This window comes from Diorhabda carinulata, chromosome 5 (assembly GCF_026250575.1).
Source record: "Diorhabda carinulata isolate Delta chromosome 5, icDioCari1.1, whole genome shotgun sequence".
Classification (NCBI taxonomy): Eukaryota; Metazoa; Arthropoda; class Insecta; order Coleoptera; family Chrysomelidae; genus Diorhabda; species Diorhabda carinulata.
Window position 1 is genome coordinate 31,149,968 of NC_079464.1, and position 24,990 is coordinate 31,174,957.

Consider the following 24,990-nt stretch of genomic DNA (forward strand, 5'->3'; position numbering starts at 1 on the left):
TTTTTTATATTCTGTTCTCAATTAATCGAATATTAATTTATATTGTTCTTATTTTATTAATAAGAATTAGAGCGCATTGTTATAAAAAAAGAAGAAATTAATATTGACAGCTGAGATTGACATTGAAGTTTAACTGTCTAGCTTCATAAGTGAGAAAGTGAAGGCAATTTTATCAGTTATTAATGGAACTTTTGGTTCAATTAGTGATGTGTTGTGATGCTTCGCATTTAACAAGTTCAACCTTTTATCAGTCCTTGATCCTTCTCTGGCAGTGATAACATAATCTAATGGTAATATTTTACGAAGAATATTGCACGTTTTCAATTTTCAATATTGTTGAAAATTATAATTGCGAACAAAGAAAAAATGTACACAATTCAGCATGTTAGACGTCCAGAGAAACCCGAAAAAGAGTGCATTCACTCTGGACACTTTATGGTATCTACATTCGAGGCTGAAGAACAAGATGATGAGGACAATGTGGCTATTCCTCTTCCAGAAAATAATAGTGATATTATACCACTGCCACTTGTTTCAGTACAACCAAAAAATAAAAATTTATCCAAAGTTCCACAGAAAACACAACAGCAGCTATCAATTGATACTAGTTTAGCAAAACTCTTTCAAGCTATGAATATCGCCTATAGGTAAGTATTTTTAAATTATTTAATTCATATATTGAAAAATCGATCATAATATAGTGACTGTTTATTTGTATGAAACAATATTAATTGAAAACTGGTTCATTGTCAACAATTTTTTTCATGTAGTTTTATAATATTTCCCCAAGTATACATTATCTATTGTTATTTTTCAAACTATCAAATTGTCATTTAGATGTTTACATGTATAAAAGTATAAACATAATTAATAGTGACATTACAGCGTTTACTTCTCTTTACAAAAGTAAAAATAAAGTCTACTGTTATAGTTAGTCCATTATTTGCCCCTATTAATGTTTTTTAAACTAAATTTTTCATTCTTCGGAAGAAAAGTCTTTCTTAAAGCTTTTGTTGGAAGTTTCTTATACTTTTTTCATGGTTTTATATAATTTTCGTAATAATATTTACCAACTTCTATATTTATCAGATTTTTGTACAAAATTGATGATAAGATTAATTTTTATCAATGCTAATTCATAAAAATTGAACTGTTTTTATTAATTTTGCTAATAAAAGTTTTATTTTTATAAGATTTGATAATTTATTTTATAAATAAACTGAATTAGTTTATTCACCTTCAAAAATAGAAACTCGATGTAAGAGGTGTTGAAAATTAGTAAAATATACGAAGGAAGTTTAAAAGAAATAAATGAAATTTTATTATTTTACAACTAAAAAAATCACTTGCAATTTGATTTTTAACGACCATAACTTTGTCGTAAGTTATCTGGCAACATTGCTTACAACACGTGCCTAGTTTTTGTACAGCAGTGTAATATTAATTATAGTATAATGTAAATTATATTTTATTTGTTATAAAGTATAATTGTCTTAAATTTATATGAATGGACTTAAAAAAAATGAAATTTGTCTACTCTGTAAATTTTACTCTAATTTTTTTCAACATAAACATTCCAATTTACTGCGCTGTTGCCTGCTAAACATTTTCCACTGCTTAATGTCTGTTTTGATTTGATATTATATCGAAATAAGCATAAAAACAAGATTTTTCAAACTAAAATTTGGCAATGCTGTAACGCTTTCTACTTAATAGTTTTTTATACAGACATTGCAACGAGCTGTCAAAATTTTATCAAGATGGCGTCAGTGAGAATGTAGTATTTCAAGCTTTCAGTACATTGTGTGATTGTTTTGTGACCTACTTCCATTTATTTTTTTACCTAATTGCCATATAGTTGTTTTTTCCTGCATCTTTAAATATTCATTTCACACCATAACGTCGATAATCTTATATCACATCTTGAAAATACCATATTGAATCACGTGGTTGAGGGAGCGTAATTAGAATCGAATGTATCGGTCCAATTATCGATTTATTCGTGAAATTAGATGTTGCCATGTATAAAACTATTTCACACATAATACAGACTAAGTTTTAAAGTAAATTATTAGTGTTTATCAAAACTATCAATCAATAAAACCTCGTAGTCGAAGCGTAGATAAAGAAATATTTATTTATATTTTATCAAATTCAATTACTTTTCTTACTTGTTTTAAAAATATAAATTGAAATAAATCCTGCAAAAATTTCGTTTTTAAATAATCTGTTTATTTTACTTATCGTAAGGATATTTTTGTTGAAAATTTACATATCAAATTATTTGAATAAATTAGACGTAATATATGAAATTGAGTAGTTTGTTTAACAAAGAACACGTGTTAATAATGAATTTGTTATTATTTTTTACCATATTTTATCATTTGTCGATTTACATTGGCGTAACTAGAATTTTTTTATTTTTAAAACTAACTAACCCGTCCCTGTACAAATCCACGTGTTCAATTTCAAATACTATTCACATACACAAGTTTAATCTATTCTGTAAAATCAAGGACCTGATAAAAATGTCTAGACAGACAATCCAAGTTATTTCTGACAGGCCTAAAAATCTCGTGTTGCACCATTTTATCAATGTATTGGAAATATTTTATTTTTTTTCGAGTTAAACATACCCTAACCCTCAACTATGCATTAACTACACACGCATTCGCCGCCAAAATCGCAGACGTACTGGCGAGTGGGAAATTCGAGCAGGGCGCAGTGTTGCCACAATTTAAAAGCTGAATGTAAAAATTGAACTAGAAAATGTACTAGATTGTACCAATTTCAAACAATTTTAATAAAATGATAGAAAGATGTATAAACATAAGTTTAAATTAAATTTTTTTTTTCCAAAAATGTTATAGACTGTGTCAATTATTATTTTAAGGATGAAAAATTTATATAAAGTTTACCGATAAAATTAGCAATGCAGTACAAAAATCTCACGATCTAAATATAAATCAACTTGGCTCTGTTTTCTAATTATTGTTACAATCTAGTACAATTTCTAGTTTATTTTATTATAATAAACTTTATATTTGCGAACGCAGGGAAAATGTATTAGAAAAAAGGAAAAATGTACTAGCGTATAAAATGTACTAAAATTGTACAATTGTACTAGCTCTGGCAACACTGGCAGGGCGGTTGTCTCAGTGAGTGGGGAAATCGTTGCATGTCAACATCGCGTCAAGGTCACGCGACGGTTTTCAGTCATAAATCGCGCCCTGAGCAAAAAAAAAATTAAAAGCAAAACGTGATATTTTATCCACATCCTCTCATCTTTATAGTGATACTTATTTTTCTCTTAACCAATGAGATTAATAGACTTTCTCTATTATACGAATCCGTAAAATAGAACAATTGCAGGCGATGACTCATCGCCTATCACGTGAACAAGATGGAAGTATATAACGGGAATCACGCGGTAATAACGTGATATCCGGCTGGCTCTTCGTTCAGCGGCGTAACAACGAGAATTAGTTGTGAATACGTTACAAGCATTTGATGAAATGTAGTGTGAATTGAAATTTGTTCAAAGTAGTTCGTAACGGTTAATATTCGCTGAATAATTTAAATAAACATGAATCGTAGTCGTAAACGATCGCGTGGACGTAAACCCGTATCTAAAGGAGAAAAAGAAATAGCGTGGAAAGTGTACGACGGATTATCGAAGACGCATACGAGGGTAGAAGCGGTGAATGGATGTGCGTTTTTGACAGGTTTATCGGAATCGACGGTTGAACGTATCGTGCGCGAAATGAAAGCGAATAAATGTTTACGAGCTCCGAAATTACATCAACGCGGTCGAAAACCGGTAAAATTAGACGGGTTTCAAAAGAACCTCATTCGCAGGACCGTACAATCTTTGTTTTTCGAAAATAGGGCGCCGACTATTAACGACGTGTGGATGAAATTGAGAGAAAACGACAATATACCTCGTATGAGTCGTGAAACTTTGAGGAAAATACTACAGGACTTGAAGTATATCGTACTTAATAACTAGGTGTCATATATACGAGGTGTAATCAAAAGGTAACACAAAATTTATATGTACCGCCTATTTTTGGGAAGCCCTTTCCGTTAATATCATTATTAAGAGTAATTTTCAGTTTTAAATCGCTCATACCACTTGTCGACAGTCTCTAAGTAACTTATTTATCACCATAGACAAATTTTGACATTACGTGGACTTCTTTAACTAATTTTTTACTATATAATTAAACTTGCTGGTGTAGCTTTGTTCAAAATCAAGTTTCGTGACAGACACTGTAATCACATCTCACCATAGTGGCTGTAGTAGCAGATTAACAAGACAAGCGTCAAATTTATTACAGATAACTTTTGATTGCTCCTCGTATATCATAAATCGTATGTTATATGAATATTGCTATATTACGTATTTGAAATATATAAATTAATTAATTAATAAAAATCTAACATCGCAAAAGCAATATCATAATCATAAAGATTACAAACTCAATTTTGTATACAATATTTATCATCATTCCAAAAATAGATTTAGACTTGGCAACACAGCTTATGATTAAATAGATTACAGCTCATGCTCCATAATGTCTTTTACAATTCGAATCGATTCAAAATCGATTGTTAATATGAATGGTATCTCCAGCTCCATAATACGGCTAATATTTATTTAATCGATAAATAACGGAAATTCAATACTACGCATACGATTGGTTCCTAAACTTACACTGAATTAAAAAATTCATAACCTATAAAAAATGTTGTATAATTTAGTAGAATAAATTACAGATTTGCCGAGTTATTTACAATCGAATAGTTTATACACTGAAAAAAATATCTAGACCATGTTTTGTTATAGACAAAAACTAACCTCACCGAAATGGAATAGATTTAGAGGCATTAGATTACGATGGAAGGACAAGATACGTTTAAATAATGTGATATGGAGATGCTGGCATCTGCAGTGTAAGTAATTTTACTCAGGATAATTGTATTAATCCCTACTGTGTGTTGAGAAAGTAACCTAACACAAAACGACGTAAATACGTGTAATTATGTTGAGCAGTATAATTATTTTTCAGTTATAAAGAAGGAACGCACATTAGTATGCCAGTTTGCGTCGCCTTTAGATGTAGATACGCACAATAAACCTGAGGTAAGTTTTCATCTCGAATTGATAAAATTTTGAACGTAATTCAGCCAGCCGTTATTGAATTTTAATATTTCGTTATCGTTACCTAAAAAAATTACACGCTAAAACATCGATTTTCTACAAAAAACGTCGTTTATTCAATACATTTTATTGCTGTAACTTTTTTTCAGTGTATTCTCTTATGTTATCCCTACTTATATATATGCCATTTTCTGATTCTTCTTTTTCTTGTATTTTGTACTTCGTCTATATGATTATACAGCTATAAAGGACTGCTCTTGTATTGTTGTGGGTACGTTCGAACAATATTTGACACAGAACAGTTACACTGTTATGAGCATTATAAATCATTCCGGTTCCGCGCTAAAAAACTTACCGCGTAGTTGTCAGATGTTTTTACACGTAGATAAACATTTCTTATTGATTAATGTTTATTTTTATAATTAGTTTTGATTCCTCTAATTAAAAATAATATTTAAAGTAGGTTTTGACGTGGTATAATTTAAGGATGTAAACAAATAAATTATTTTTTTTTAATCTTGGCAACTATGTAATGTATTTTACCATTAATACGTTAACTAAGTCTCAAATCGATTTATGCATTGAAAGGCGATGTTGCCGGGTATTTAACTATTTCAGAGATAATATGATTTTACGAATTTTTTAAATAAAATTGAGTATCTTTCCATTATTTTTGATATAATATATGGAAAACTTTATGTTTTTCGTTACGATTTATTTCGATTAGGTATATTTCGGTTATTAATCAGGAAAACATAAAGAAAAAGTCAATATTTTTGATAATATTGTGTCCAATTTTACGTTTCACGACCATTATTTTTTTCAAAATAAATGTTTCATTTTATTTTTTTATAAAAGTTACGTAAACCGAAAATTTCCGCGCATTTATGAAAACATTTCACATAAATGTCACACAAGTTCAAATTATTGTGTAATGAATCACGATATTACGAATTATCCAATAGCGAAGAAAACAAATTATTCCATACAATCGGCCTTGTGGAAATTACATATTTATAACATACGGGGTCTGTTCTGAAAATAATACCACTCATTTTTTAAAATGGTACATATCCAGATGATTCTCGACGAGTGACGAATCGTTTCGACACGAGTTCAGTGCAAGCGACCTACTCTCCCCAACAGCCGGGAACTGACTGTCGATTTTTCTCGGCGTTCTCAATATCCCTCTCCTCCAATAGTGCGCGCGCACTGCGTCTTTATTACAAAATGAATTAATCGATTCAAATTCGAACTGAAATATATCGATTCTAGATAACAAATTTATTTGAAAGATGAAGTTGAATTATATGATATTCGTAATTAACGGCAACGTCGCAATCAAATGAATGACTAATCTAAGAAGGAATTCGGTTGGTATAATGGCGTTTATATATATTAATACATAAAACACATGATTGAATGTGAGTCAAACGGCGGGAATAGTGGAAAATAGAGAGGGAATGTTATACGAGGCGGTACTAGATGAGGTTAAGCTCAGATGTAATGTCTCGTACTGAAATTAAAAACGAATTGTGAAAATTTACGTCGCTGCTTTTTTTTATTAGTTAAGATAAGGGTGGTTGGAATTATTAGTGCAAATCATTTTCTCTAGACACGTTTATTTTTTAAATATAGACAATTTAGAATAAGTCGAGATAATAGTTGAAGTGTATCTTGAAACTTGAGGAAATTATGCTAAAAACGATGTTTTCGTAATATTTGTCAAAATAACAGAATTAATCTCTGCAAATGATAATTTGTATTATTTTTTTTTGTGTTATCAACGTGTGAAATGTATAATCTGAAATATAAATATTTACTATACACTTGTAATTTTGTGGAAAAATTTAATTTTTGCAAAGATAGCGTATTATAAATTCGAAATACTACTCTCTAATTAATTATTCAAGGTAAGATTAACTTATTTCGTATAGACAACCAACAAATTGTAATGATTCGTAGAAAATGTTGAAACGATACGATAGAAAAAGGATTTTTACCGAAAAAGCTTAGTTTGTCCCCTCTGTAAAGTTATATTTTAATGAATATCTCTTTAAATATTAATTTTAGGAAAAAAAGTTCTGAATAAAATGTAAAGCTCTAAAAAAGCTCTACAAAAAAGGTCAAATACATTTTTTACAAAAATGTATTTTTTTAGACGATATAACCCAAAATATGTCAGTCAGTCAAATTGACTAACCTAACCCAACTTAATTTCCTTCAATTGAAAAAATAGTCAATTCAACTCCTGCCTATATGTTTTGGATCATAACAACCATTTTTTTGTAGAGTTTTTTATGAGCTACATTTTTTATTTCAAACTTTCTTCTCTAAAATCAATATTTTCCGAAATATTTAGTAAAATTGTTATAACTTGACATAACAAGAGAGTTGAGTGGCAAACTAAACTTTGTCGGGAAAAATCCTATTAGGGATTATATTTTCTAATGAAATTCTAGCAAAATCGGTACTACACCGTGATAAAATTTTTGTATTCTACGAAAACAACTGATGAAATACAGTATGGCCGTTAGAATATATAAGGAGGATATATTTGACGACCGCGACAAGTTTTAGTAACGTAAAAAAGGGGATACAATAGATTTTTTTGGGTCACATGGTATATACCACCTTATAACATGAAAAGGCTATGAAATACCTGTGAACTTATAATATGCCGGCTTAATATATGTAAATTCTGATTCAATAACAATTTTTTTTCTAATAATATAAAAAAAATAAATATATACGGTATTTAATGTTATTTTTACCTCCTTTTACGAAAGTTCTAGATTTGTTTCCATGTACTATATTAATGGTCTCGTTCAAATCTTCTAATATACGGCTGTAATTTAGTTTTATCGTGTTTATCATTCGACTTTGGTTTATTTTTGTTTTTTAACACTGAAACTATTACTTAAAAACTCACTTCATACCTCATCCAACGACAACAACAACGTAAAAATCAAATTTTAAGATTTAAAATCAATAGAAATGATTATTTATTTTAATTCATTATACATTTTTACTTAGGGCGCCATTAAACAGCTGATCTTGACATTAGTACATATAAAACCATAGATTTTACTAACTCTAATAGAACACGCTATCGAATTTGATGTTTTGGAGTTACTTTAGGTTATGTTTAAAAGAAACAAACTTTTCAATATAACCTCGTTTTAATTACTTAGAAACTAGATGTTGATAAAGAAGTTTTGATTCTTCTCGTTAGAAAAATATTTAATAAAGTAGATTTTTTCGTAAAAATAGTTGTTAATCTACAGCTCGAAATTTTTCCAATTATACCTAAAATGTTATCTACAATTAAAAACCGTTATATTAGATAATTTTTTTTTTAAATAAATAACGTATTATTATTGTTACGTAATATTTGTATAATAATATCGAAAGAGGTAATGAACTTTTTTATTCTGTTATTCTATAATTACCTTGTCGTTCACCGATTAACAACATACCAAGAAAATATGTTATCGAAAAGTCAAAAGTCTTGATAGACGAAGACCTTTTGATATTAATAACAGTCTGGACTAGATAATTTATATCAAGAACTCGTCTACTTCTAAAAATTGCTACATGTTACGTCTCATAGTACAAGGATCGTTTATTTATTTCCATTATGTTTTTCAAAATCAAAATACATAATTTTACTTACAATTAAAAATTTTTTTAATAAATTATTATATTCATTTTTTTAACTAGTTTCATTTTCTTGTGAACTGTGCGTTTTTTAGGCTGTGGTTTTAGAAGGTAAATATTGGAAACGAAAATTAGCGGCGGTAACAGCTGAATATAAAAGATGGAGGATGTTTTACAGAAACAACATCTTAGGACACGTTACCAAAGAAGCGGCAGATTCAGTGAGTCAATTATTTATACAAATCTTTTAAAAAACGTTGATACTTGATAATTCGTGATGATATGTAATTTCAAGTGTATACGTCTTAGTTTTATTTCCCAAATTTGTTTAACGGACTTATTGTTGTTTATATGACATGCAGTTCGATTTCTTGGATTATAGCTAGCAGGTTTTGTATGTAAAAATCCCTTTATTGGGGTAGATGATTCCCCTTGTTCTTTTTGTTGGTCCTGGCTTCGTTTATCTGCTTTCTTCATTCTTTTCTGTTCGTATTGTTTGTGGGATCCTGGTGTCTTCTTCAATTCAATTCTTCTTGAGCATCCACTGTGTTATCCTCCTCACCCTTTCTACAGGTTTCTTCCTCATTATGTGTCCTGTCTTATTTAGTCTATTTTCTCCTTCCAATTCTTCTATTTGTTTATTTTTCTCTCTCCATCTCTTGTAATATTTGGTTCTAGGTTAGTTGTCAGATAGATACACTTCAAAATACACATTTCTGTGTCCTTGGATGGTCCATTCTCCTTTCATCTTGGTTTATGTCTAGACATCTTTTTTGGGTTCAAAACAAGTGTACCGTGGTTCAAATTTTGGGGTTGTTCACTTATTTACCCCATTCCAAATATTGGGAGAATATCATTTACTGCCATTTCACCACAACACGGTCTGGTTCTTCGAGTCCGATAAGAACTAATTAATGTTATTATGGTATATCGGTACTAAATGTACTTTTTTTTATTTTTATAGTTGTTAGATTTGGATATACCGGAATGGGATACTTGTACGGAGAATATGATGATGGTGGATGAGGATTATATGGGTCTAATGAGTGACACGTTGTTTTCTACTATTGTTAACCAACCGTTCGCTTTTCCGGATCCAAGGGAAATTGGTTAGTGACCGTTTCAAATTTTAAATATTCAATTTTTTCCATTTCACTTTTATTTTGGATAAAAAAATAAAAAAAGATATGAAAATTTTTAATTAAATTCGAAAGTTTTTACCTTTGTTTCAATGTTTTCAGCTAAGGCTGGTATTGCGGATTTCATCCAACCAAGTTTGAATCCGCTACAACCAAATTTGGAAGATTACATGGATTTGGACCCTTTCCAAGGTAATTTGTCTCCCATTCAAGGAATTATGAATATGTTTCTGTGAATATTTTCAGAATTGATTGGAAATAAACTGGCAACGGTGCTAGAAGAAACGCCTACATCACAACATCCCACCGGTTGGGGTTATTTGGAACACAACATCAACAGTCCAGAACCTCCAGTCGAGGTAATGTCGTTCAAACATTGTACTAGTTAATTTTTTTTATAAAAATACGTTCCGTAGGTACCTCCCATGCAAGTGAACCAATACCAGCTCTCCCCCGGTCAGCAAGTACCTTCGATAGAGAAACCAAAGTCGCCTCAGCATCAAAATATCGTACCTGACAGATACAATGAAATGGTGTTACAGCAACAACAGCAACTTTTCTCAGAAACGCAGTCGTCTTATCAGTCTGTGATATCGAAAAATAATACACAAAAAAATACCAAGACACCTGGAACTCCCAGGAGTACTTTGGTATATAGCAAATCCATGGATAACATTTATCCGGCTTACAATCAAGTGCAGCAACAGAGTACCCAGGGGCAGGTTGTGGAAAGGATTTCGAGTAAGGGTGTGGAGCGAAAATGATCATTTAGGGGGGGTTTTCATTTTATTTTTTGTATATTCAGCCTTGTTAACGTATTTTTTTTTATCGTTTGAACTAATCCCTTCCCATCTTCCTGTTTTTATATTCGTTTCCGGAATTTATCTTTTACTTACCGTTTGTTGCTTCTTGTTTTTCCTGGTATCCCCCTTATTGCCCATATTCATTCCTATTCTAATGTTCTTCTCCTAATTTATCTGAACTGTTTATAATTGTGTTACTTATTTAATATATTTTTGCACTTGCACACTAGAAACGATACACTTTGCACTAAACACTAAACTATTCGCTATTTATAACAATTTATCCTCACACGCCTCTATTTATACATAAAAGATTTTCTCGAAAATTCGTTTCTAGAATGTCAACTATTAAATAGACTTTGTTAGAAATTGATTTATTAAAAAACGATATCAATAAATCGCCTACTTGTGCATTTTTTTGTTTTGTGTGCTTCTCAATTATTTTCATTTCTGGGGTCAATCGCTTAATCGCCATTTACTGATTCTCCTTGTTCTCTCCAACTTTTCTTATATTAATTTCTATTATGTATATCCTTTTCAGCTATTCATTGTTCATTTTCTCTGTCATCGGTTTCTGTTTCGTTGCTTTTCTAATGTTTTTGACTTCATTATCTGTTTAATGTCATTTTTATCATCATTTTTCTCTTTTGCTAGCTTTTATGTTTGTTCCAAATGCTTTTGTTATACAATATCTATTATTTTCCTTCCTTTTACTCCTACTTTTCCTTTTCTTCTTGTTTTTCTCGGTATCCCACTTGTTTTTTAACGTTTTTTTTTCAGCTTTTCTCACATTTATTTCTATTATATACCACACCATATCCATTTCTGCTCTCCATTGTTCATTTTCTTTATCATCGGTTCCTCTTTGGTTGCTTTTTCTTCTTTAATATCATTTTCGTTGCTTTCCATGGTATCCAACTTGTTTTTGAACGGTTTTTCTAGCTTTTCTCATATTTATTTCTATTATATACCACACCATATCCATTTCTGCTCTCCATTGTTCATTTTCTTTATCATCGGTTCCTCTTTGGTTGCTTTTTCTTCTTCAATATCATTTTCGTTGCTTTCCATGGTATCCAACTTGTTTTTTAACGGTTTTTCTAGCTTTTCTCACATTTATTTCTATTATATACCATAACATATCCATTTCTGCTCTCCATTGTTCATTTTCTTTATTATCGGTTCCTCTTTGGTTGCTTTTCCTTTTTCAATATCAGTTTCGTTGCTTTTCATGGTACCCAACTTGTTTTTTAACGGTTTTTTCAGCTTTCCTCACATTTATTTCTATTATATACCATAACATATCCATTTCAGCTCTCCATTGTTCATTTTCTTTATCATCGGTTCCTCTTTGGTTGCTTTTTCTTCTTCAATATCATTTTCGTTGCTTTCCATGGTATCCGACTTGTTTTTTAACGGTTTTTCTAGCTTTTCTCATATTTATTTCTATTATATACCACACCATATCCATTTCTGCTCTCCATTGTTCATTTTCTTTATCATCGGTTCCTCTTTGGTTGCTTTTTCTTCTTCAATATCATTTTCGTTGCTTTACATGGTACCCAACTTGTTTTTTAACGGTTTTTTCAGCTTTTTTTCATTAGTTTCAGTTTTATTGTCTTTTAAATGTCTTGTGAATGTAGGTTTTTGTCTTATTTTGTCTAACCCTATTCTTGTTTGGTATTAAACCCCTTTCCGTCTGCTTAAAATAGTCTTCGTTATGGATAACACCAATTAAAATAAAAAAATGACGAATAAATTTAATACGAACTGTATATAATCATAAAAAATATTGAAATATGTCAAATTTGACGTGAAAGTATTATTTCCAACTTCAACCCCATTCGAAACATCATCTTCGTAACTAAAAATGGTTCAAGTTCAATGTTGGACTCGAGTAGGGAATTTTAAAAAAATATTTTTATGCTAAGAAGGGAAATTATTTAATTAAATAATGGAAAAGTTGACCAAGACATCTAAAACAAATTGTTTTTCCAACTATAGGGTTGTTCCGACATAATTTCCTATATAAAATGAGGCAACATTGCACGAACCACCACCATCCATTAACCATCCAGTTAAGTGATACAAAGCGACCCTTATTTTACCCTCCATTAACGATTTTAGTCTTATCATCACAAATTCACTGCCCCTAATGGGAACCAACGTAATAGTTAAGCGATTCCAAATGTCCCTTAAGGCATCTGAATTTCCATTAAAGCATCAAATTACTCACTTTTATTTTATATTGATTTGTAGACAGATAATTTTTATTTTAATTTCAATTTACAACAAACAGCCAATGTAGAATTAGTTACAGAGTTGCCAAGTTTTACAATTCCAATTATGTCACCGTTGAACGATCATTTGGTTGAAAAGAAAAATAATTTATCGATAAAATTTTTTCTAATTCTTTTTAAACGTTTAAAAATGTTATTTTTTTATTATTATATGCGATTTTTAATGTTTTTTTTTTTTTTTTTTGTTCTGGATTTTTAGTAAGCGACACATCACAAGTTCAACCCCAACAAATACCTGAATATTTAGCCTACAAATTGGTCACCTTACCACAACAACAAGGCTACAAATTTTCAATAGTACCATCACCGAATATCAAATTCACCAGCCCGCAAGTACAACAACCGATAATCCAGAGATACTCGTGTCTAACTCAATACAACAGCCTCCCCCGGTCGAATACAGTAAGTGCTCCATCGATCGGAACCGCTACAAAATCAGATTAAGTCAAAATTTATTTTATAGAACGAAGAAGAACAAATAAGGAGAAGACGCGGGGGTACGAAGGGGGCTCGAGGTAGATCGAGATCGAATACGAGGGAACCAGTCAAAAGACCGCCGTTGGTATCGACAGCTAGCGACCCATCTCTGCTAACCCCCCAAAATAGCGTCATATTAACCCAATTGTTGACCAACAGTAAGAATTGTCCGATTAAATTTGTTCGAAATAACAATTTGAACGTTTTTCAGATTCGGAACCTGTCAGTAGTGTATATAACCGTAGCATAAGTCAGGGTAACGTGGAAATGCTTCCGAAACAAAGCCACATAAGGATAAAAGAAGAATCGAAACCGGTGCCGATGTTGCCCCAATCGACTCTAATAATACCCAACATGTCGACTGCCCAATCGACATCAGACAACGTAACTAATACAACATATTCTTCAATTCAACGTTTTGATAATAATTATTGTTTATTTAGATGCTGTTGAATTCTTATAGTAGTTCGAATAGCCCGGTAATGGATCCGCTTTCGCAAAATATTCATTCGCCGACTTCGTCGCAGGGTTCCGTAGGATCTCCAGGAGGTGACGGTGCCAATCAGCGCGACAGGAGGTCCGTGCACATACACGCCGAACAAAAGAGACGCTACAACATTAAGAACGGTTTCGATATGATCCATTCGCTCATACCTCATCTCAATCAAAATCCGAACGCTAAGGTAGGTTGTCAAATGTAGTGCAGTCGAATCTACAACGATAAAATTAAACTCGAGCTTCGTTTGAATTGTTATCTTACCCTTGAAGACTGTACTGCAGCTATCGAAGAACGTTTTACCCAAGTACAATTAGCACGAAATCACCATGTGACATAATCGTTGGATTCTAGACCAGAAAATGTGATTTAATACAACTGGACCTCTAGTAACCTCAGCTCATCAAAGAACTCGACCTTAAAGGTCATCTGGACCAAGAAGACCATCATTTGGATCTCTGGTAACCCAGGGTCATCAAAAATCACAATAATAGAGATCATCTGGATCAAAAAGACCATCGTCTGGACCTCTGGTAACTCCAGCTCATCAAAAATCACAACAATAGAGATCATCTGGACCTCTGGTAACTCCAGCTCATCAAAAATCACAACCATAAACGTCATCTGGGCCAAGAAGACCATCATCTGGACCTCTGGTAACTCCAGCTCATCAAAAATCACAACAATAGAGATCATCTGGACCTCTGGTAACTCCAGCTCATCAAAAATCACAACCATAAACGTCATCTGGGCCAAGAAGACCATCATCTGGACCTCTGGTAACTCCAGCTCATCAAAAATCACAACCATAAACGTCATCTGGGCCAAGAAGACCATCATCTGGACCTCTGGTAACTCCGGCTCATCAAAAATCACAACCATGGAGGTCATCTGGACCTCTGGTAACTCCAGCTCATCAAAAATCACAACCATAAAGGTCATCTGGGCCAGAAGACCATCATCTGGACCTCTGGTAACTCCAGCTCATCAAAAATCACAACCATAAAGGTCATCTGGACCAAGAAGATCATCATCTAGACTTCTGGTAACTTCAGGTCATCAAAGATCACAACTATAGAGGTTATCTGGACTAAGAAGACCATCAGAGGTAGAATATATGAGTCCTAATTGAAAGGTTTACACAATACCGAGTACAATAATCTATAGATAGATGAGTAAATGGGGATATTGATGCATCTAGACTTCAGGTAACTTCAGATCATCAAAGACCGGAACCGTAGAGATGATCTGGTTCAGGAAGACCATCATCTAGACCTCTGATAACTCCGGTTCAACAAAGACCGCAGTCATAGAGATGATTTGGCTATTTGGTGTCCCAAATGAAAAGTTTATGGATGAAAGATGCTGTCGAATTGTAATTTATACCATGGGAGAAAATATTTGCTTTACTTTTTGTTACAAACACCGGGGTTTTCCGAATCACAAAGGTTTACGAATATGGAAATATTCCTGGTACAAAGTGGTAGTTCAAATGCAACAAAATTCAGATTTTAAGTGTCCAAAAGGAAGATCAGATACCGATGGAGCAGCAAGGTTCCGGAAAAACGAAGAAAAAGTGCTTTCAGTCATTTTGCTGGAAAAGTAGAATCAGATTCTGATGTACTTCTTTGGTAAACATTATGCAGTACCAAAATTAACCCAATAATTACAGTGTTGCCAATTAGACCCCAATGTATACGTTCTGAGGAACTGTTTATTGGAAAAGTGTAATGGAAATTGAATTTTTTGTTGAATATTGATCGAAAAAACATTTTTTTATAATAAAAGTAATGTATATTATGGTATTATTTCAGTTAAGTAAGGCAGCTATGTTACAAAAAGGTGCTGAATATATCAAACAGCTGAGGGAGGAGAGAAATCAACTGAAAACCGAAATGGAATCTCTTCGGCAACAAATTGAAAGCCTCAACGCAGCTATCAGGTGAATAAAAGAGATTTTATTTAAAAAAATTTATTTTGCATAAATATTTCAACATTTTGAGAATGAAATTCAACCCTTACCCTGATTAACACCCGAAACAAATGGAAAATGTCATTTAATAGGTGACCCTGTATAAAAATTGCTCGCAAACATCATTCCTCCATCAATTTGATCTTCTAAAAGTGTTCCACTACATGTTAACGCCTTATTATATTTTTAAAGAGTGATCTGTTTGATATAACCCGTATAACCTCTACCATTTTCGCTAAATTTTCCCATGGAATATTTCAAAAACCCCTAGGTTTGAATCCAAAACCCCCAACAATAAAATTATTCATTCTGGAACCATTCTGGAATTTTTCTTAGACCACCGGTTCAAATCCATCACCCCTTAAGTTAGTAAATCTCACTCTTTCCTGGTATAACTAGATTTTAACACCCTAAATGACACAATTACTTTCAATAAACTGCCAGTTAATTTATTTGATGTATTATAGCAAATTTTTTGATGATTATTTTTTGATTGCAGTAATTGTCAGTCAATGTTACCCGCCACCGGTGCTCCTGTTTCTCAAAGGAGGGATAGCAGGATGCAGGAAATGTTTGATGAGTACGTTAGAGTACGTACGATGGAAAATTGGAAATTTTGGGTTGTATCCTTAACTAAATCTAATATTTAATTCGAACAAACATTAAATCTAAAATTTTCCTCAACTTTTCCCATAGTTTAGCCTGATTTTTAAATCGTTATTGAATTCTTTCAATAGCTTAGTATCGAGTTCTAGTCTAGACGATTTGTATCGTTCCACGATGTTGTGGGTTGAACAACATTGTACCCTTAGTGATCTCAGACCAGGTAAATACATCATTTATCATATATAACGTCAGATAAAATCGTTATTATTAAAAATATCGACTATATATTCAAATCCGATGAATATATAAGGACCGAATGAGACATCTGCAAAATAATTGATCTGTTTTACTGAATATGATCTTAGTACCAGTACTACAAACACTGTAATCTGGTTCTAGCCACTACATTAGCTCCAAAGGTTTGGCTTTTGAGTCTTCCCATATTCATCCACCAGCTGGGTTGTTATGACATTCTTCGTACTCTAATTTCCTTTTCCAACTCACAGTTTCTTATATACCATGATATATGTCGTTATCGTTTGATCCAGAGCGCCCCTATTGTTATATAGCATACCAGGTGTATGAGAAAAGTAATTAAACTGATTTTTCATTTATCGAATCTTCAATTTGTTCCAAACAATGTTTTGCTTCCTTAATTTCGCTCCCGAGACTCTTTGGGGGTCGCAGTTTCTTATATACCATGATATATGTCGTTATCGTTTGATCCAGAGCGCCCCTATTGTTATATAGCATACCAGGTGTATGAGAAAAGTAATTAAACTGATTTTTCATTTATCGAATCTTCAATTTGTTCCAAACAATGTTTTGCTTCCTTAGTTTCGCTCCCGAGACTCTTTGGGGGTAGCAGTTTCTTATATACCATGATATATGTCGTTATTGTTTTAGCTAGAGAGCCTCTATTGTTATATAGCATACCAGGTGTATGAGAAAAGTAATTAAACTGATTTTTCATTTATCGAATCTTCAATTTGTTCCAAACAATGTTTTGCTTCCTTAGTTTCGCTCCCGGGACTCTTTGGGGGTAGCAGTTTCTTATATACCATGATATATGTCGTTATCGTTTGATCCAGAGCGCCCCTATTGTTATATAGCATACCAGGTGTACGAGAAAAGTAATTAAACTGATTTTTCATTTATCGAATCTTCAATTTGTTCCTAACAATGTTTTGCTTCCTTAGTTTCGCTCCCGAGACTCTTTGGGGGTAGCAGTTTCTTATATACCATGATATATGTCGTTATTGTTTGAGCTAGAGAGCCTCTATTGTTATATAGCATACCAGGTGTATGAGAAAAGTAATTAAACTGATTTTTCATTTATCAAATCTTCAATTTGTTCCAAACAATGTTTTGCTTCCTTAGTTTCGCTCCCGAGACTCTTTGGGGGTCGCAGTTTCTTATATACCATGATATATGTCGTTATTGTTTGAGCTAGAGAGCCCCTATTGTTATATAGCATACCAGGTGTACGAGAAAAGTAATTAAACTGATTTTTCATTTATCGAATCTTCAATTTGTTCCTAACAATGTTTTGCTTCCTTAGTTTCGCTCCCGAGACTCTTTGGGGGTAGCAGTTTCTTATATACCATGATATATGTCGTTATTGTTTTAGCTAGAGAGCCTCTATTGTTATATAGCATACCAGGTGTATGAGAAAAGTAATTAAACTGATTTTTCATTTATCGAATCTTCAATTTGTTCCAAACAATGTTTTGCTTCCTTAGTTTCGCTCCCGGGACTCTTTGGGGGTAGCAGTTTCTTATATACCATGATATATGTCGTTATCGTTTGATCCAGAGCGCCCCTATTGTTATATAGCATACCAGGTGTACGAGAAAAGTAATTAAACTGATTTTTCATTTATCGAATCTTCAATTTGTTCCTAACAATGTTTTGCTTCCTTAGTTTCGCTCCCGAGACTCTTTGGGGGTAGCAGTTTCTTATATACCATGATATATGTCGTTATTGTTTGAGCTAGAGAGCCTCTATTGTTATATAGCATACCAGGTGTATGAGAAAAGTAATTAAACTGATTTTTCATTTATCAAATCTTCAATTTGTTCCAAACAATGTTTTGCTTCCTTAGTTTCGCTCCCGAGACTCTTTGGGGGTCGCAGTTTCTTATATACCATGATATATGTCGTTATTGTTTGAGCTAGAGAGCCCCTATTGTTATATAGCATACCAGGTGTACGAGAAAAGTAATTAAACTGATTTTTCATTTATCGAATCTTCAATTTGTTCCTAACAATGTTTTGCTTCCTTAGTTTCGCTCCCGAGACTCTTTGGGGGTAGCAGTTTCTTATATACCATGATATATGTCGTTATTGTTTGAGCTAGAGAGCCTCTATTGTTATATAGCATACCAGGTGTATGAGAAAAGTAATTAAACTGATTTTTCATTTATCAAATCTTCAATTTGTTCCAAACAATGTTTTGCTTCCTTAGTTTCGCTCCCGAGACTCTTTGGGGGTAGCAGTTTCTTATATACCATGATATATGTCGTTATCGTTTGATCCAGAGCGCCCCTATTGTTATATAGCATACCAGGTGTACGAGAAAAGTAATTAAACTGATTTTTCATTTATCAAATCTTCAATTTGTTCCTAACAATGTTTTGCTTCCTTAGTTTCGCTCCCGAGACTCTTTGGGGGTAGCAGTTTCTTATATACCATGATATATGTCGTTATTGTTTGAGCTAGAGCGCCCCTATTGTTATATAGCATACCAGGTGTACGAGAAAAGTAATTAAACTGATTTTTCATTTATCGAATCTTCAATTTGTTCCTAACAATGTTTTGCTTCCTTAGTTTCGCTCCCGAGACTCTTTGGGGGTAGCAGTTTCTTATATACCATGATATATGTCGTTATTGTTTGAGCTAGAGAGCCCCTATTGTTATATAGCATACCAGGTGTACGAGAAAAGTAATTAAACTGATTTTTCATTTATCGAATCTTCAATTTGTTCCTAACAATGTTTTGCTTCCTTAGTTTCGCTCCCGAGACTCTTTGGGGGTAGCAGTTTCTTATATACCATGATATATGTCGTTATTGTTTGAGCTAGAGAGCCCCTATTGTTATATAGCATACCAGGTGTACGAGAAAAGTAATTAAACTGATTTTTCATTTATCGAATCTTCAATTTGTTCCTAACAATGTTTTGCTTCCTTAGTTTCACTCCCAGGACTCTTTGGGGGTCGCAGTTTCTTATATACCATGATATATGTTGTATACAATACGAGGTGTGTAAGAAAATTAATCAATCTCCTTCAAAGTAGTCCTTTTTGGTAGGTTGACATCTGTGGAATCATTATTATCACTCATAGAAGTATAGGAAGATTTGACAGAGGTCCTTACACTAACATCCTTGCAGTTAGTGGCAAGAGGTGAAAAAAAAAAAACTAGAAGGATACAGGGAAAAGGACTAAACACGTAGTACCATATATGGGACCAGTATAAAACCAGGAGAGTACAGTTTTGAAAAAAGTATTTAGGAACCATAAAATGGAAGAAATGACAGATCAGAAGAGATAAAAGATCATAAGAAGTCATGTTGAGTTATTTACCATAATAAAAGAGCTCCAAGGGGAGGCTTTTGAGTAGTTAATCAGTATTTTGAATGTTCTAATTTCCATTGTTGGTATAACTTTGTCATTAGTGGTGTTCTACGGTACCTCTAACCGAATATTTATCCCCCACACAAAAAATTGACAGTTTAATGACATATTTATTCCAGTAGACGTCGGTTGAATTTGTAGTGATTTGTTTTCTTAAGATAAAATTTATTTTTTTCTTTCCAGTGGTTTTGAATTCGCTGACCTACTTGTGTAGAAAGACGGACATACTGTCTGAACCGGAAAAGTTACCCGAAGAAGCACTACGGATAGTAACGGAAAGTAAAAGCCAAAACAATAATTAGTTTTTAAAATTTTCGAAGAAGTTACTTAACAAAGGATACCTTGTGCTCATGAAAAATGTCGTTTGTTGCTTAGGAGTTTTATTTGGTCCGGAAAGAAGAAGAAATATACCCCGAATTGAGTACGTCTGTTTTCCCTGTATGTTAATTTCGTTTTTAGTGAAATTCAACTCCAACTTGTTTTTATTTTTGAGAAAACTTTGAAAATATTCCAGATATTTTTTTTAAGATAATAAAACTTTTAAGCGAAAGCTCATTTTTGACTATTAAGACTTGTTTTTTTTGTACTTTTGTAATAATCATACCTTGGTGCGAATTTTCAGGGAAACTTTTGCCGGAACAATTTTTTTTTCCTTCGCACATTTATCACAATTTAATCGTAAAAAATTTTCCTGGAAATTTCTATTTTGTTTATAAAAAAAATTTTCGAAAATAATTAAAAATATTATCAATTTCATCTCAGTTTTAGTACAATTTAACCTTAAGTTCGATGTGTGTAAATATAATTGTACAGGTTGATTTGCTATACCGAATGTCCCAATAAATCTTTCAATTTCATAAAATTCACTATCTCTTAATATTTAGAAACGAACAAATTAAGATTTTAATACTTACGTTATGGAATTTAAAAATATATTTGAGACTTTTGGTGTGTGTTTTCACTTCACTTTATACAAAAGAACAGATAGAGTGCAATAAAATTCATCCTACATAACATTCCGATACAATAACTTTCTATCTAACCTTCAATTGAAACCCTAACGTCTATTGTACCACACCACCATATAAACTGTCCAGACAGTTTTAAAATTCTAATTAACTCCATCATCTATGGCTGACGGCTCTTTTAGCATTTTCGCTAGAGCTAAATGAACCAAAGTTTCACCATCTCCCCCTAAAAATACATACTCCTCAGTTTCTGCTAGACCGAAGGAAGCCGGTGAGTAGGTGCAGATGATTTTTGATGGGGTCCAGATACTTTTTGGATCCAGAGGTGTCAAAGGGACTTTTTGGAGGAGTCCAGCTTGGATTAGATTGTGATAAATTTCTTCAAACATAACCGAAACGTGGACACTTCTCTATTATAATGCCTCCAACTCGAATTTCCTTTTCCTCGCAATTAAAAGCCATCTTTGAGCATTCTGTTGATCTGTTAATCAATTTTTTTCTCATATTTTTTCTTTCTGAACCTGAAACCTTAACGTCTATTGTACACCTCCTATTAGAGCAGTACCTCCACCGTCTACAACTGTCCATACGGTTTCAAAATTCTAATCAACTCCAGTATCCGTAGCTGAAAACTTCTTGTAGCATTTTTTTTGCAATTCTAAAGAATTCTAGAACTGGATATCTCAGATTTTCCCCATGTTCCCCACAAAAACTAAATTCCTCAGTTTCTGCTAGACTTATGGAAGGTAATGAGTAGGTCTAAATGCGGAGGAACTTTTTGGAGGGATCCAGCTTGGACTAGAGTATGATAAACTTCTTCCTACATAATTAAAACGTGTCCATTTCCATATTGCAAACGGTTCAACTTGAATTTCATATCCCTCCAACCAAAATTCATCGCTGATCATTTTATTGATATATTTATCAATTTCTTTTTCATATTTTTTCATTCTGAAATTTCTTTTTGGGGCTTTTCCCTTTCCCTACCTTCCAAAATTTGAACAAACTAAGTATTTGTGTTGTTGACAGTTCCTTGTAGACCTTTTTTTAACTCCGAGGCAGAGTTTCACCATCTTCCCCACAAGATCTACACTCCTTAGTTTCTGTTAGACCTACAGGATAGCTTTTTGGATCTAGTGGTATTAAAGGAACTTTTTAAGAGGGATACAGCTAGAATCAAAGCGTACAATTTCCTTATTATGATGATTTCAACTTGAATTTCCAACCAAAACATTTTGTAGATCTTTTGATCAATTTATTTTAGCATCTAACCGAGCACCACTTTTAATTTAATTGTTTTTGCTAAGTACGGTATCAAAAACACTTTTTAAAGTAATCCGGTACCACTAGAATGCTTCTCTTCCAGTTTTCTCCTTAAAGAAAGATTCGTAGTCAGTAGAAACCTTTGTGGTCCTTTTCCATGTACCATTTGGGTAAGTTTTAAAATGTATGATCTTCCGAGGAGTTTTTATTTTGGTATCATTACAAATCCTGCATTAATTTAAACGTATATATTGAGCAGTATTCTAACTTGAGGTTATCTTCCTACTACAAAGGAAACAATTTTAGTATACCAATTGAGGCTTTATCTTGATCCCAAGTCATCGTTTTATTTTTATCGGATGTTTTAAAGGAATGAATTTATTATAAAGAAAACTAGTTCTTTTGTTTTTTTTGTGTTATCATCCTGTACGAAATATTTCCTTGTTAGTGCCTTAATAAAAATAAAACGTGATAATTTTTATGTTTACATATTTGTCATTTATAAAAGGGTACTTACATTATAGTTTTTATTATAAAATGAATGTTATATATATATATATTTGAATGTTCTATTTACATTTTATTTTAAATAAACTTTGTTTTTTTTTATTTTTTAAATGATCTTACTTTATTGTATTTCTAAGTCTATTAAACAGTTTGTGTTTTCGATTAGTCGTTTCATGCTTGAATAGATTTTCCTCAAAATTGTTTCCTGTTGTCTCTACATCCGTTAAACATCAAAATTTCTCAGTTATCTCAATAATATCCATTTGATATATTCATGTCAAAAAAATTGATGTATATCTGGAAAGAATTGGCGAAAAATATTTAAGAAGGTGGAAAATGTGTTGGAAAATGATCAAAAATGTGTTTGAAACATAAAAGACAATGCGCCAATGATAGCGAAGTAAAAGAACGAAACATTCACTGTATAATGGGGAAAAATAAATAACAACCAACAACGAGGATAAATTTGGAATATCTGAAAATGAATATTAGGGAAATAAAAAGAAAGTGGGACAAAAGGCAATAGAATTAATGCTGAACGCATACAAAAGAGCTTGGAGAGAAAACAAAACACCAGAAAAACGAAAAAATCTTGAAGAGGGTTAAAAAAAAAAGAAAATTTATGATATTTTGAAGGAAATCGATTAAAAAGTATATAAAGAAACGGAGGCAACAAAATTATGGCTCAAATTATACAAAAGAGCTTGGAGAGGAAACAAAACACCAGAAAATAAGCAAAGAGGAATAAAAAACCTTGAAAAGGGTTAAGAAAACAAAAAATTGTGATATTTTGGAGGAAATTACAAGAAAATTCAAGTATACAAAGAAAAACAAATTAAATGCCAAAACAATGATAAAACAAAAGAATTAGTACAAGAAACGCATGAAAAAAATATTTTATGATCAATTCTGGATTAGGCAATCTAAAAACCTAAGTAATATGCACGAGAGACAAAATATCTGAAATATAAAAACTATTTTTCCTTTTTGGCTTTTTCTTTGTTTGCAGCTAGCACTTCTCCAGGTGCGGGATATGGTCTTTGTTGAAAAAGAACACCAGACGCAGTATTATCTGCTCTAGTTTTATTGTTTTCTAAACCATCACTCCATCCACCTGCAACATAAAGAAATATAAAAATAACTAGAGATAAATTATTAATTTTTCACCTTGAGGTATATCAGAATAAGCAGCAGGATCCATAGGATCGATTTCTTCTTTTCTCTTTCTGTGTCTTTCCTCCCTACGTCTTTTTCGTTCTTCTCTTTCTTTTTCCCTCTCCTTTTCACGTTCCCTTTCTCTTCTACGGTGGCTTCTTTCTTCCTCATCTGAACTTTCACGATCTCGATCCCTGTCTTTATCTCTTTTTTCGTTTTCCTTTTCTTTTTCCAATCGTTCTTCGCGTTCCCTCATTTTGAGTCTGTTTTCTCGAAGTTTCGCTGCACTTTGGCATTTTATAGATTTAGGATGTTTTGGTGGAAGCCATGAGACGAGATCGTTTTCCATGTTCCAGTAATAATATCTACCACTGAGATTTTAAATAGGTAAGTTGATCATTGTACATAGATTTTATTGAAACTTTTACAAAAATTATAAAATGATTGTACTTACGTTCCCTTGTCAAATATTTCTGTCCAATTTGAGGGTAACGGAAATTTTACTAATAATTTTTGTATATTTCTGAAATATTTAGGGTCAGGTGTTTGTACTCCTTTCCAATGCGTTTCACACCACAAATTGCATTCATGATATATGTTAGATTTATTTGGACAACTCGATAAACCTTTGAAATCCTGTTTTTTTACGGGTTCATTTGATTTGTGTTTATTCTGAATAATACCTCTTTTAGATAATTTCGCCGCTAAAGCTGGAGGTAACGGCATCCTTTTATTTATCAATTAATTTTTGATAAACAACTTCAATCAAAATTAGGTACTAGTATTCTTCTTTTTTTTAAATGACAGAAGTGACAGTATTCGGAATCACTAATAACACTTGTGTC

At 32.3% G+C, this 24,990-nt stretch overlaps 2 protein-coding genes across 3 annotated transcripts; one reads left to right on the forward strand and one right to left on the reverse strand.

Moving 5' to 3' along the window:
• The first annotated feature begins 112 nt into the window (after positions 1 to 112).
• LOC130894609 (MLX-interacting protein) lies at positions 113 to 23,150 on the forward strand. 2 transcript variants are annotated; one of them, XM_057801528.1, is made up of 16 exons: positions 113 to 647; positions 4,850 to 4,956; positions 5,073 to 5,146; positions 8,920 to 9,045; positions 9,789 to 9,933; positions 10,066 to 10,155; positions 10,210 to 10,322; positions 10,380 to 10,710; positions 13,266 to 13,468; positions 13,530 to 13,701; positions 13,755 to 13,927; positions 13,987 to 14,226; positions 15,854 to 15,981; positions 16,511 to 16,634; positions 16,708 to 16,837; positions 20,436 to 23,150. In XM_057801528.1, the coding sequence occupies exons 1-16, from the start codon at positions 367 to 369 to the stop codon at positions 20,552 to 20,554; spliced, it is 2,556 nt and encodes an 851-aa protein (XP_057657511.1). In that variant the 5' UTR covers positions 113 to 366; the 3' UTR covers positions 20,555 to 23,150. The 2 variants fall into 2 exon arrangements, with proteins under 2 accessions (XP_057657511.1, XP_057657512.1); XM_057801529.1 differs by having other exon boundaries at positions 10,380 to 10,704.
• LOC130894616 (polyglutamine-binding protein 1-like) lies at positions 22,703 to 24,950 on the reverse strand. The gene is made up of 3 exons (XM_057801543.1): positions 24,600 to 24,950; positions 24,158 to 24,516; positions 22,703 to 24,104 (listed from the first exon to the last, which is right to left on the reverse strand). The coding sequence occupies exons 1-3, from the start codon at positions 24,869 to 24,871 to the stop codon at positions 23,965 to 23,967; spliced, it is 771 nt and encodes a 256-aa protein (XP_057657526.1). The 5' UTR covers positions 24,872 to 24,950; the 3' UTR covers positions 22,703 to 23,964.
• Between the last annotated feature and the right edge of the window lie 40 nt (positions 24,951 to 24,990).

What these genes read in the sequence shown, in the direction of transcription:
- LOC130894609 (XM_057801528.1), top strand. Translation starts at nt 367, where the DNA reads ATGTACACAATTCAGCATGTTAGACGTCCAGAGAAACCCGAAAAAGAG. An exon ending in GGAAAGGATTTCGAGTAAGG is followed by an intron (nt 10,711 to 13,265) that starts GTGTGGAGCGAA and finishes CTGGATTTTTAG; the next exon opens with TAAGCGACACATCACAAGTT. An exon ending in AGCCTCAACGCAGCTATCAG is followed by an intron (nt 15,982 to 16,510) that starts GTGAATAAAAGA and finishes TTTTGATTGCAG; the next exon opens with TAATTGTCAGTCAATGTTAC.
- LOC130894616 (XM_057801543.1), bottom strand. Translation starts at nt 24,871, where the DNA reads ATGCCGTTACCTCCAGCTTTAGCGGCGAAATTATCTAAAAGAGGTATT. An exon ending in GAAATATTTGACAAGGGAAC is followed by an intron (nt 24,517 to 24,599) that starts GTAAGTACAATC and finishes TTAAAATCTCAG; the next exon opens with TGGTAGATATTATTACTGGA. An exon ending in TTATTCTGATATACCTCAAG is followed by an intron (nt 24,105 to 24,157) that starts GTGAAAAATTAA and finishes TTTATGTTGCAG; the next exon opens with GTGGATGGAGTGATGGTTTA.